Raw genomic sequence first — 14,408 nt, 5'->3', positions numbered from 1 at the left:
TGTGGCAAAAGTTTGGGGAAAGGCCCTTTCCTGTTTCAGTATGACAATGCCCCTGTGCATAAAGCGAGGTCCAAACAGAAATGGTTTGTCGAGATCGGAGTGGAAGAACTTGACTGGCCTGCACAGAGCCCTGAACTCAATCCCATCAAACACCTTTGGGACGAAATAGAACGCCGTCTGCAAGCTAGGCCTAACTGCCCAACAGTGCCCGACCTCACTAATGCTCTTGTGGCTGAATGGAAGCATGTACCCGCAGCAATGTTCCAACATCTAGTGGAAAGCCTTCCCAGAAGAGTGGAGGCTGTTATAGCAACAAAGTGGGTACCAATTCCATATTAATGTTGCATACGCCTAATAGTCCTACTCATCACTTATTATGATTATTATGATTACAAATAGAAGATTATCATTCCCACAATGGTGCTTGTTTAGTAGAGTTAGATCAAAGCTGAATCAATATCTTGCAAGATCACATAACAGTTCATTAGTATTTTATAGAACAGAACCGAATAGCATAGCAGGCCTATAACATTACTGTTACACCAAAAACACCACATTTTTTATGAGATTTTAGGATGGTTAGCTGAAGATGAATAGTCAAAAAATATATATAATGTGCCAAAACTCAGTGCCACTATGCAGGATAAATGCTTTGATTGAAACAAAATACAAGAAAGGCTAATATCATCTGCTTTAATTCGCTCACGAAACAGTAATTCAACAAGATCTAAATGCATATGCTATTCCCATGACACTGATTGAGATCAATCAAATGATTGGCATGGAGATGCAGTTTCACCGGTAAAACGTGAATAATTATCATTCCCGGTGGACATTGATGATGGCCTATTTTGAAATGAGGTATGCCTAACTTGGTGTTTGAGGGTATTAAAATAGAACATGTTCTTGAGACAATATGTGTGGGCATAGGCAGGCGTTGCAATTGGAGGATGCATTTTATGCATATTTTATAACAGGAATCTCCAACTCTGTTCCTGGAGAGCTACCATTCTGTATGTTTTGCATTCCAACCCTAATCTAGCGCACCTGATTCTAATAATTAGCTGGTTTATAAGATGAATTGGGTTAGTTACAACTGTGGAGTGAAACCCTACAGGATGGTTGCACTCCAGGAACAGGGTTGATGGGCTATTCAATAGGCTACATCTGTTGGTACAAATGTTTTCTGCTACCTCATATAAAAAAAGAACACTACACCATTGCAAGTAAGATCTGTGGTAGGTCTGTAGCCTTGGTGTCATGTGCTGCATGTGGTCCCGCTGGCTTCATCCATCTGAGCAGAAGCCAAAATAAAACCGTTCCGTTCTCCTTATGAACAGGGTAAATAAAGGACCTTGAACCATGGACCACTCCCCTGTTCACTCCGAGACTTAGTGCCACTATTTTGATCTGCGCTGACCACGTTTTAACCTTCTCCATTTACAGTGCATTCGGAAAGTATTCAGATCCCTTTTTCCACATTTTGTTACGTTACAGACTTATTCAAAAAGTTTCTCCCATTCTTCTCTGCAGATTCTCTCAAGCTCTGTCAGGTCTCTCCATTTTCAGGTCTCTCCAGAGATGTTCGATTGGGTTCAAGACTAGGCACTGGCTGGGACCCTCAAGGACATTCAGAAACTTGTCCCGAAGCCACTCCTGCGTTGTCTTGGCTGTGTGCTTAGGGTTGTTGTCCTGTTGGAAGGTGAACCTTCACCCCAGTCTGAGATCCTGAGTGTTCTGGAGCAGATTTCCATCAAGAATCTCGCTGTACATCTTTCCCTCGATTCTGACTAGTCTCCCAGTCCCTGCCACTGAAAAACATTCCCACCGCATGATGCTGCCACCACCATGCTTCACTGTAGGGATAGTGCCAGGTTTTCTCCAGACGTGAAGCTTGGCATTCAGGCCAAATAGTTCAATCTTGATTTCATCTGACCAGAGAATCTTGTTTCTCAGGGTCCGAGTTCTTTAGGTGCCTTTTGGTAAACTACAAGTGGGCTGTTATGTGCCTTTTACTGAAGAGGGGCTTCCATCTGGCCACTCTACCATAAAGGCCTGATTGGTGGCATGCTGCAGAGATGGTTGTCCTTCTGGAAGGTTCTCCCATCTCCACAGAGGAACTATGGAGCTCTGTCAGAATCACCATCGGGTTCTTGGTCACCTCCCTGACCAAGGCCCTTCTCCCACGATTGCTCAGTTTGGCCGTGTGGCCAGCTCTAGAAAGAGTGCTGGTGGTTCCAAACTTCTTCATTTAAGAATGATGGAGGCTACTGTGTTCTTGGGGACCTTCAATGCTGCAGAATTTTTTTGGTACCCTTCCCCAGATCTGAGCCTCGACACAATCCAGTCTCGGAGCTCTATGGACAATTACTTTGACGTCATGGCTTGGTTTTTGCTCTGACATGCATTGTCAACCGTGGGGCCTTACATAGACAGGTGTGTACCTTTCCACATAATGTCCAATCAATTGAATTTACCACAGGTGGACTCCAATCAAGTTGTAGAAATGTCTCAAGGATGATCAATGGAAACAGGATGCACCTGAGCTCAATTTTGAGTGTCATAGCAAAGGGTCTGAATACTCATGTAAAGAAGGTATTTCTGTTTTTTATTTTTAATAACTTTGCAAAAATGTATAAAAGTCTGTTTTCACTTCATTATTATGGGCTATTGTGTGTAGATTGATGAGGATTTTGTTTATTTAATCAATTTTTGAATAAGGCTGTAATGTAACAAAATGTGGAAAAAGTCAAGCGGTCTGAATACTTTCGGAATGCACTGTATATACATTGTGTCATAGCCTACACTTGGATTAGTTTACACTGTAATTCATTAATCTGCACTGGATTATTTTACTGCACCAGCATTGCAATCCAATGCATGCACGATTTCTGCAAAAAAACGAGATGTATTTGGGCGCTGTACATTTTTTGGGTCTGTGCTACAGAAGGCTATATCGGTCTTCTAATACAGGACTAGTAAAGGCTCAGTGCACTACTTTTGTGAAATGTTGTTTTTTAATAAATAACTCAAATCTGATTTTCAGGGGGTGCTGCACCACCCTGAGTACTCCTTCTTCCCCCTGCTATTCTCAAGGCCATCTCTTGACTCACAGTGACAAAGGTGTGACAAAGGAAAGCAGCAAGGACACTGTCACTGTCATACCAGCCATGATGGAACAAGACCTTGGCCAGCGTCAGATAGACCTACAGTCAAATACTTTAACATAGTAAACCACTGATCAAAGAAGGCCTTCTCAGTTACAACAGAGAGTGGGGAGAAGTTGTGTCCCAGTCATAAAATGTATTTGAGTCTAAATTGATCTGATTAAAGAAACTAATTGATTTGACAACATGAATTAACCCATGATATTCAGGATTCTCTTCATAAAGAAACGATTTTCAGAACGGTCATGTTTCTAGCATCCAATCTACGTTCAATAAATAGGCTAGTTATGATTGACATCCTCTATTGATTACATTTAATAGGTTTACACATTGACATGATTATGCCTATTAGTTCCATTTGTGAAGATGTTGGTGATAATCTACTAGGTCAATCCCCACTGGGGACACAGACGTCAGTTCAATGTCCACTTCTGATTTATATTTGGTTGAGTTGTCAACTAACGTGAATTCAATGTGAAATCAACAAACAATTTCACCATGTCATTAGATTTAGGTTAAAGGTTGTGTGAAAAAATGCAAAATTCTCTTAATTTGATGACTTTTTGCATATCCAATCAGGTTTCCACATTGATTCAACTTCACCACATTGCGTTATTTTGTTGAAATTACTTGGAAACGTTGATTCAACCAGTTTTTGCCCAATGGGTCATGATGAGCATTTAAGCTCGCCTCCCTGATGCTGATGCAAATTCCACAAGATTGCAGAAAGTGTGTCTGTCAATGGAAATCCAATAAGAAACTGCTTGACCTCATTTCTCACACAAACAGATGATGATGATTATTATCTATTCTCTAAAGCTTGACTCTGTGCAACACCTGGGTGGAGAAATAGAATGAACACCAAATCAAATTTGATTGAAAATGACTGCCTAATAAAGATTCATAATGCCCCACCTAAAAGTGAAGTTTAAGAAGAGTGAAGGCAGAAAATGGAGCTAGACATAAAATCTCCACATGATAGGCTATAGAGACTTATTGGCTTCAACTTCTTTACTCGAAAGGGAACCAAAAAATGTTCAGTATGCTGTGCACAATTGATTTCCTCTATGATAGAGTGACTTGAGGGATTGTGAGGATGTAACTAATTTTAACGTTAATAAGAGATTGGCTTCCCTTTATATTTGCACCAACATATTAATAATTTACAAAGTTAATCACGAAGTTCACAAAACCCATCTCAGTCTCAACTCTCAATTTTCAACATGTGGAGATACAAAAAGACAGGCTATATATGCCATACAAAAAGACAGGCAGCTGAATCTAATTGATCATCTCTGGGCTATGCCATTGTGGTTTTACATTGATTCAGCATATACATAGGCCTGCACCTACAGCATGAACTTTGGAGCCCTGCAGGTCTGACTGGAGCATTGTAATCATTTGTCCAGTGGCTCCCTAAAGGCCTAAAGCAGTAGGCTATAGTGCAGAGAGGTTGCCACATTGGCATTCATTTATACAGCCTGCAACGTCTGTATGTTTGATTTCTTGAGAGAACAGAGCACAACCAGTATCGCATAATCTAAATACACTATAATACTATCACCAACAACATAATAAGCAGAATAATCACAAATCGTGACTTTCCCTGTTAAACGAATGACCTAAGAAACGTTCAAGAGGAGCTGTCTGTGGATTCCCGGAGTGGAGCTATCCAAGGTTCTGATTGACAGTTTGCTGGCGTTGGACTGTATCCCAATGCTATGTGGCCGAGTGCATTGTAAATGTAGGTTTAATTTTTGAAGATCTTAGTTAGGCCTATTGCAGATATCCTACCATAACAATATCTGCATGTCATATAGTTTTTCTTGCTATGATGTATACTAAACCCAAGGGCATTAAGACCTGGTGGATGAAACCACTTGCTCAGCCTGGAGAGAGAGGGAGAGAGAGGGGGGGGGGGGGGGGGGAGTGCGATCGATGATATCTGTAGGGTTCTGACAGCGCGAGCGTTCTCTATAAAACCAAGTGTGAAGCCTCGCCCGCTCCCAACTTCTGAAGCGCAGCAGATCCAACACAGTGCCTTGGAGAGCAGATGAACAGACTCAAAGAACAACGAATATAGATCACAAACTACTATAGATCATTATCTTTCGTTTTGATTATTGAAACTGTGATACATAATTCGTTTAATTGTTTAATTGTGCAAACTAACGACAATCAGTATTGGATATAATGGAATTGCTCTTCTCATATTTACATTTAATTGAAAATCTGAATATACAACCAACAATAAAGTAAATAAATGGGAAGTCAAGACAATAAGGATATTTCAAGAAGAAGGGTTCACATTTTCTCCCTGTGGTTGTTGGATAATCAACGTGCCACTGATGGACACCGATGGGGATTGAGCTGCGTTTAACCTGGAAAAGATGAAAAGAAATGCAACGTTTACTATGGTTAAGCAGTCCTAGTGCTCCCTTTTTGAAGGGTTTTCTTCAAAGCTCGATGACATCTGTCAAAAAAGTGTCGAGGAATGGAGCGCGCCAGTCAGTTGAAGCCAATGTCTTTTATTTATGGAGAGTTCTGGAATATGTCAACCAATGATACCAATGTCAATTTAACGACACGAGGAGAGGAGGAGAAGGATAGTTTGACTTTTCAAGCTGGTTTAGCAGTTACATTATCCCTAATAACTTTTGCAACAACATTATCAAATGCATTTGTTATTGCTACTATTTATCAATCCAGAAAACTGCATACGCCTGCAAACTTTCTGATAGCATCGCTCGCCCTGACAGACCTTCTGGTGTCGGTATTGGTGATGCCAATCAGCGCGCTATACACGGTGAGTCAAACATGGACTTTGGGCCAAGTTATGTGCGACATATGGTTGTCTTCAGACATAACGTGTTGTACCGCATCCATTCTTCATCTGTGCATAATTGCGCTGGACCGTTACTGGGCAATAACAGACGCGGTTGAGTACACCAAGAAGCGCACATCAGCGCGCGCAGCGGGGATGATCGCCACTGCCTGGGTGATTGCCATCTCCATCTCACTGCCGCCCTTCTTCTGGCGTCAGGTGAAAGCGGAGGAAGTTACCACTTGCAATGTGAACACTGATCACATTTTCTACACAATTTATTCCACTTTTGGAGCCTTCTATATTCCCACGTTGTTACTCATAGCCCTTTACGGTAGGATCTATGTGGAAGCCCGAAAGAGGATCTTGAAACAGTCGTCTAATAATAAACCGGGGAAAAGACTCACCTCTGCCCATTTGATAACAAACTCGCCAGGTACAAACTCTGTAGCATCCACCGTCTCTCTAAATTACGGGACGAACGAAATCTCTTCTTGTGAAGCTAATAGCTCACCTGCCAATGTGAACTATGTGAAAGTCACTGTATCCGACGCGCTCCTGGAGAAGAAGAGGATCTCAGCTGCCAGGGAAAGAAAGGCGACTAAAACTTTAGGGATCATTCTCGGAGCTTACATCATATGTTGGCTACCGTTTTTCATTTACACCTTAGTGGTTTCAGTCTGTGCGTCATGTCTCTATCCAGAATTATTTGACATATTTACTTGGTTGGGTTACCTTAACTCTTTAATAAACCCCATCATATACACCATGTCCAATGAGGATTTCAAAAAGGCTTTCCACAAACTAATACGCTTCAGATATTGCAGGTCCTGAAAATAGGCTACCAGACATAAAAGGCTGCCAATACCATTACATTTTGTTCAGCTATGTCAAACTGCACCTCGCCAATAATTGCAACATGTTAACTCTCAGTCATCATCAACCAGTAAACATGTGCAGTATTGTATCTTGCATGCTTTCGAAACGGCTAGCAACATTATTATTTTAATTACATTATAGCCTTCATAGTCATACAGTACATGGCCTGCAGTCATATTGTGTACACTTGATTATTTAGCAAAACCAGAATGTATTGATCTATCACTGCTAGAGACATTATTATAATACTTATATTATAGCCTACTTCACAGGCATGCAGTACATGGCCTGCAGTCATATTCTGTAAACTTGATTATTTTGCAAAACAAGAATGTATTGATATATCACTGCCATTATTGAACAATCTATCCAGAAATCATAGGCTATAATCTCTGCTGCCTTCTTTATGATCGGCAGTCATGAGATTACAACCCACCCTATACAATTCATATTCCAACCTAAATCAACATTTTGATAAGGACTTTTCCCATTATTGATATCAAAGGTTAATATTAAGGAGTACGTGTTGGAAATCAGTAGACTTTGCCATGGAATCATGTAGCTTGTTCTGGGGGGCAGAATGTCTGAACAGGCACAGTGGGAACAGCAAGGCTTGATATAAAGTTTAATATTTAAACATGCATGGAAAGCCTGCTGTGTGACCAACGCTGTATGACACACAGAGTTACTGTAGGCTAACTGGTATGAGGAAATTATAAGCACAAGATTCTGAGCCCTCTGGGAGGGCACCCCCCCCCCCCCCCTTAGACAAAATAACTTTGTCCCAATAAGATATAATTTCTTCTGAAGTGTACACTTGTTCACTACCTCCCACAACTCTAAAATCATTGGACTGTTGGAGGCATGGGCTAGTCGGATTCAATCAATCCACCATATGTCTTATACCATTACTTTCCTTTCTTATACCCAGTAATTTCCCTGCATACTTTAAGAGGAAGGAAATCAAATTGGGACACAGAGATCATTTCTGTTCCATTTGTTATATGTTTTCTATTGGTTCGACTCCTTAATGAGATCAGTATGAATTTTATGATAAAAGAACATCTCTAATTTCATCTCATAGTCAATGTAAATAATCGTTACTCTATTACTTTATTGTGGGTAATGTTGTTTACTTCAGACTGGACTATAAGCTGACCTCTTGTTGTTAAACAAGCCTCAATCAATGTATTTATATCTGTATGCATTGTAACATATATGTATGTGTGTATGTGTGTACGTATGTGTGTAAATGTATTTATTTATGTCATTTTCATTATATTTTGCTATGGAGCTGCTTAAATTGCCTGCGGGTGTTCACTCTGCTGCAACCTTATTATGGCCATTAGCCTACAGAATACTGTTGGTAGAATTATACAAATCAAACTCAAATATGACAGACAAGAATACAGACAACTAACACATTTATTCACCTACAGTACCATTACTCATATTGATCATGTTTCACAGATGTCTCAGCATGCTTGCCCTTTATATTCCACGCAAGACTGCATGTGTTAAGTGCAAGATCAAATAGCAGAATTAACAGAGATAATAAGCTGTTAAAAAGCCATTCAAATTTGATTGGTAAACATAACTTTTTGAAGAATACAACCACTGTAAACTACAGAGATGCAATAGTAACAGCCAAGAAGATAAACGACTCAAAACAGCCACACACAGATATACCATCTTGATCTACAGTACTGGCTTTATAATGGCAAACTATGTTCATGAGGTACTACTGTATACTATTGCAGTATTCATGTAATGGAAATTCTATACCGAACAAAAGTATAAATGCAACATGCAACAATTTCAACGATTTGAATGATTTACAGTTCATATAAGGACATCAGTCAATTGAAATACATTAATTAGGCCCTAATCTATGTAAATCACATAACTGGGCAGGGGCGCAGGCATGGATGGGCCTGGGTGGGCATAGGCCCACCCACTTGGGGGCCAGGCCCACTCACTGGGGAGCCAGGCCCAGCTAATCAGAATGAGTTTTTCCCCACAAAAGGGCTTTATTACAGACAGAAATACTCCTCAGTTTCATCAGCTGTCTTGGTGGCTGGTCCCAGACGATCCCGCAGGTGAAGAAGCTGGATGTGGAGGTCCTGGACTGGCGTGGTTACACGTGGTCTGCAGTTGTGAGACCGGTTGAACGTATTGACAAATTCTCTAAAACGACGTTGGAGGTGTTTTATGATAGAGAAATGACATTCTGTTCTCTGGCTACAGCTCTGGTGGACATTTTTGCAGTCAGCATGCCAATTTCACGCACCCTCAAAACTTGAGACATCTATGGCATTGTGTTGTGTGACAAAACTGCACATTTTAGAGTGGCCTTTTATTGTCCCCAGCACAAGGTGCAGCTGTGTAATGATCATGCTGTTTAATCAGCGTCTTAATATGCCACACCTGTCAGGTGGAGGGATTATCTTGGCAAAGGAGAAATGCTCACTAACAGGGATGTAAACAAATTTGTGCATAACATGTTAGAGAAATAAGCTTTTTGTGCGTATGGAACATTTCTGGGATCTTTTATTTCAGATTATGAAACATGGGACCAACACTTTACATGTTGCGTTTATATTTTTGTTCATTATATTTCATCCAAATTTGCTACTGCTGTACAATAAAGCTTCTCTGCTCATAAGGAATGCACAGCTTTTGCCTTGATCCTGTGGGTAAAGGTCTATCCCAATGGAATACAAATCACTGCTGCTGTTGTGAAATACAATAAATAAAAAGTTAAATGGAATCTAAGGGTACGGCCATTTTCCTTGGAGAAAACAAGATGGTAGAAGGGTAATAATGAGTTCGCACTTCAAACAGATGGAAGTGCAATTAAAAAGCTAACATTATTAGACAACAGCAGGTTATAATTCAGAACAGACTGTGTTACAAATTGTGATTCGGGTCAATTGCTATATTCCAGCCAAAAGCTTGTAGAGGTGTGATATTGTTAAATCATGATGTGGAAATAGTTATAACATTTGTTTGCTGTATCATTTTCTCATCATTGTGGAGAGGAGATAAAGCCATGTTCTGAATGCTAATATATTTGAAGGGCTAGTAGAGTGTGTTATGGCATATGTCAGGTGTGAACATTGAACAGGCATTTTGTCAGAATGCTACTGAGTTAATAATCGAACACGACTTTAAAGACCATGTGAATTATTGAACATCACTGTGGAAAATGCTTCCGATAGCAAGAGAAATGTAATGAGGCTCATTATCAGTGGTGCTTTCAAAGTATTTCCATTTCTCATTCCTTCGAGGCACTTCTCAGTGTTGCAAATCTTACTTAGTATAGGCTATTATTATTTCATGTGAAATTCAGAGACCGGATGTGTGGATGATGGTGTGGCTTATTGTTTTGGCAGAAGACGCCCACTGTGTATACAAGAATTAACAGATGCTGTGGGCACCTTCTAAATTTACCCATTTAGAATCACACTGGGATTATAGAGGCAGGGTGTCTTTTGTACTTCAGATTCAGTTGACTCATACTGTGCTATGATATGAAAAATGTGCATGGGTGGCAGGTAGCCTACCGGTTAAGGTCGTTGGTTTGAATCCCAGAGCCGAATCCCATGAGTAAGGCACTTAACCCTAATTGCTCCAGGATTGCAGTCAATAATGGCTGATCCTTGGCCGTGAGATATGACATGCAAAACACAAATTTCCAATTCACATGCATATAATACAGACTTCTCGGACAAATGTAAGCACAGACCTAATTATTATTATGAAGGAGGGATGGACTTGTGACATCATTTTCGATCTATAAAATAAGCAGATAATCAATTTCAGGCTCCTAATGAATCAAGGCCCGATTCCCAGCCCAAAGGCTAGAGTCCAGTGGACTAACTGACTGACTGATTGACTGGCTGGCTGACTGACTGGCTGACTCATAACTGACGGAGTGATTTGCTATCTGACTGACTGACTGATGACTGACCAATGGACTGACTGACTGACTGACTGATGACTGATGGAACAATTAACTGACTGACTGACTCCTTGACTGACTGACTAATTGGCTGACTGACTGAATAATTGCCTGACTGACTGACTGGTTGTCTGACTGCCGTTTAATCATTCCTGTATTACATGACACCTTCGCCTGCAGTCCCCACACTCAGAATCCTATTTTCTGCCTTTTTACTGAGCTCTATGTTCTCTCCTAAGCGATGCGTGCTAACCTGAATACTATACCGCCTGTGTTGTCCAAAGCTTCTATTTTAGCTGTTGGTCTGTATGTAAGCTGTTATCGTGCATGGACAGTATCTACAAAATCCCACTTGGCCTCATTCTATGCTTATGGGAGCCTATGTTATAGAGACGTCATTATAGACATCACTTTATAACCCCCCCCCGCAGAGGAGGAAGGGGAGGAAGGGGTGGACCATCCTCCTCAGTGAATTAGATAAAACTACACTAAATATATTCACTCGACCAAATAATTGATGAATACACACTGTTTTGCAATAAAGATCAGTAGCCTTAGTAGCCTCTAGCTTCTGTCCTCCTGTGGGTACATTGACTTCAATCCAAAACTAGGAGGCTCGTGGTTCTCACCCCCTTCCATAGACTTACACAGTAATTATGACAACTTCTGGAGGACACCCTCCAACCTATCAGAGCTCCTGAACTGACATGTTGTGCACCCAATCAAAGGACCAGAGAATTAATCTAGTACTGAAAGCATAAGCCACACCTAGCTAGCACTGCAGTGCATAAAATGTGGTGAGTAGTTGACTCAAAGAGAGGGAAAGACAATAGTTGAAAAGTTTTGAACAAATGAATTTCTTCCAAAATTAAGGAGAAGAGAGAGAGAGAGCTATATTTTGCTGTATTAAAAACGCAACAAATGCAACTAGCTAGTTTAGTCTACTCAAACACCTGGCTCAAACAGAGAGGGTTAGCTAGCTGACTATGACTATCCAACAATGGAACTCTTCCAAGTTAAGGTAAGCTTTTGGTTTTATAAATTTATTGCCACCGGGCCTGCCGGTGTAACTGCTAAGTTTCTTTCTGACTGTACACAGTCTGCATGATTGTAGTGGGTTTACTATGCTTTAGTTCTAGTAGTTCTAGTTGACTATGATATGACAACGATGTAGGCTGTGTGTCGCGATTAGCGGTCATGATATGAAGGTTTGGCTTGAAAAGGTTTTTTCACCTGGTCACAGACAGCTGATGTGTTGTGCACTGAAGTCCACAAGCGAAGGAAAAAGGTGAGGGGAGGAGAGCGCTTAAATAGTTGCAAAAGGAATATTATATACAATGAGCAAAGTGATCATACTGTTTTTATGTGGCTGCTATGAAAATGAACTGTTTGCATGTGATCAGGGGTGTATTCATTCCACCAAATCTGTTGAAAAAACGTTTCATAAACGGAAGCAAACAGAACGAAACGAGAATAAACATACCTGAATTTGTCCAATAGAAACTCTCATTTGCAACTGTTGGACTAATGAGTACACCCTAGATCAGCTAGATGCAGGCAAGAGCGTGCAAGGCAGTCACCTTGATTACTCAAAATTCTCTTGGCCTGTGCACCTACGTTGTACACTTTCATTCATAGGCTAGGTTGTAGCAATATCACTTAGTAGCATAAACCTATCGATGTTACATTGAGCTGGGTGAATATGACAGTCATCCAACATGCTGTAATAGAAATAAGGCCATGTTCATAATTAAAAAAATAATCATCCTCCCTCTTCTTAAACTGTACCCACCGCCACATACATACTGTATTAAGTGCTTTGCTCAAAGGAAACAACAGCAGGCAATGGCATCTAGGATTTGATACCAGCAACCCTCCAGTTGCCAGAGCATTTCCAGACAGATTTTTCCCTTCAGACCTGGGATTCAAACTGGCAACCGTCCAGTTGCTGGCTCACCTCTCTAAACGCTAGGCTACCTGCTGCCCCATAGCTTGTATCTCATATAATTTATAAGTCAGAGGGGGAAAGGGAAGCTCAGAATGCATTTTTATTTATCTTTATTTCTGTCATGTGAATTTAGAGTAGCTAACCTATTCCTCCTTTGAAGATAATTACAAAGCAAAAGAAACACATTTTAATGTTTCCCGTGGTGGCGTGTAATGAGAAAATGTATTGAGATATTGAAGGTTTCTTATATGATCTAAAGTTGATATCAACAGGGTGAGATGAATCGAGACGAATTGCTGGTTGCATACTGTATTTGATCTGAAGTTGATATGAAGAGGGTGAAATTAGTTGCTGCTCCAGATTCGAACCCTGCCAGGAAGCTATCAGTCTCTGCCTTTAGTGCCTACTGACCCTGCATAGCCTGCAAATGACTCAGTTAAGCGAGCTGTGATCGGGGTGAATGGTTGCTTGAGGGGTGTAGTTTCCAGCTCTGTAGCTCGCTGATTGAATGGTAGGGAGACTGCCTCCACATCAAACAAACAACCCAGCTAGGCCAAAATAATTTTGGAGAGCTCACCGATCCAATTCGCCTTTTAGTCACTGCCAAGATAGAGAGAGACACTACACAAAAAAACAGAACATGTCCAACTGAGAAAACTCACCAACTTTCAGTGAGACTTTTCAGATTGAAGTAACTTTGATGTTGAGGATCATCTACAGTAGGATCCATCTAGTGAGGGAAATAGGCCTGCTGCTATCCAAACTGCCTAGTTTGTCAAGAACAAATAAATGACAGATACACTGCAACAGACACACTGACTAAGTGACTGATGAAACTTGCGTGCCACCGCACAGTAGATTAAGATGTGAAAATGGCTTGATGTACTGTAGCTACTTTACGTGTGTTAACACGTCCCACTCCATAATAACCTCCACAATTACATAACTCCTCCATTCATCTGTCACAGCAGATTATTTTGTAAGAAATGGACCAGTAATCTCAGTGGTGTTATGATTTATCTAGCCCACATGCCGAGCCTCTTCTGCCGCAGTGACAGCTATGAGCTAGCCGTCAAACCAAGTTAATGACTCCAGTCACAGGAGCCCATCTATCATGTGTGATGAGCTCTGTCTCTTCAGCTCCGCTGTCATCCAGCACTCAGTGGCTGTAGGAGATGTTCTTTATCCTTCCCCTCCTGCCTAGTGGCATTGGGATGCTCGGCTCAGTAGAGTCATGCTAACTCCACTTAGATCAGTGGTCACCAACCTTTGCTGAGTCAAGATCACTTTGAGTCAAAATGCAAGCTGAGATCTACCGCTCAGATATTTTACAAACATGACTTAAAAAACGTAAGCCTATGCAATATTAACCAATGAAAAACAGTGCTGTAGCAATGAGGTTTGTGCAGTAGGCTATAGGCCCAATACATTATCACTGCATATTGGCTATCCTTGAACTGCCTTGCCAATGTTGTTCTTCTCAGAACATTTTTAAATCATATTTTAAAAATGTAGGTACAGTGCCATGCATCCCGTTTGCAAAAAGGCACTAAAGTAATACTGTAATACACTTTTTGTCCTGAATAGAAAGTGTTTGGGGCAAATCCATTTCAACACATTACTGAG

At 40.8% G+C, this 14,408-nt stretch overlaps 1 protein-coding gene across 1 annotated transcript; it reads left to right on the top strand.

Moving 5' to 3' along the window:
• Positions 1–5,197: 5,197 nt before the first annotated feature.
• Positions 5,198–9,614, top strand: LOC111954198 (5-hydroxytryptamine receptor 1B-like). The gene has a single exon (XM_023973731.2). It carries the CDS (start codon positions 5,662–5,664, stop codon positions 6,823–6,825), a length of 1,164 nt encoding a protein of 387 aa, XP_023829499.1. The 5' UTR covers positions 5,198–5,661; the 3' UTR covers positions 6,826–9,614.
• Positions 9,615–14,408: the final 4,794 nt, after the last annotated feature.

Source organism: Salvelinus sp. IW2-2015, linkage group LG28 (genome assembly GCF_002910315.2).
Source record: "Salvelinus sp. IW2-2015 linkage group LG28, ASM291031v2, whole genome shotgun sequence".
NCBI lineage: Eukaryota > Metazoa > Chordata > Actinopteri > Salmoniformes > Salmonidae > Salvelinus > Salvelinus sp. IW2-2015.
The sequence above is the reverse complement of the archived record's forward strand: the minus strand, read 5'-3'. Positions and strand labels throughout refer to the sequence as shown.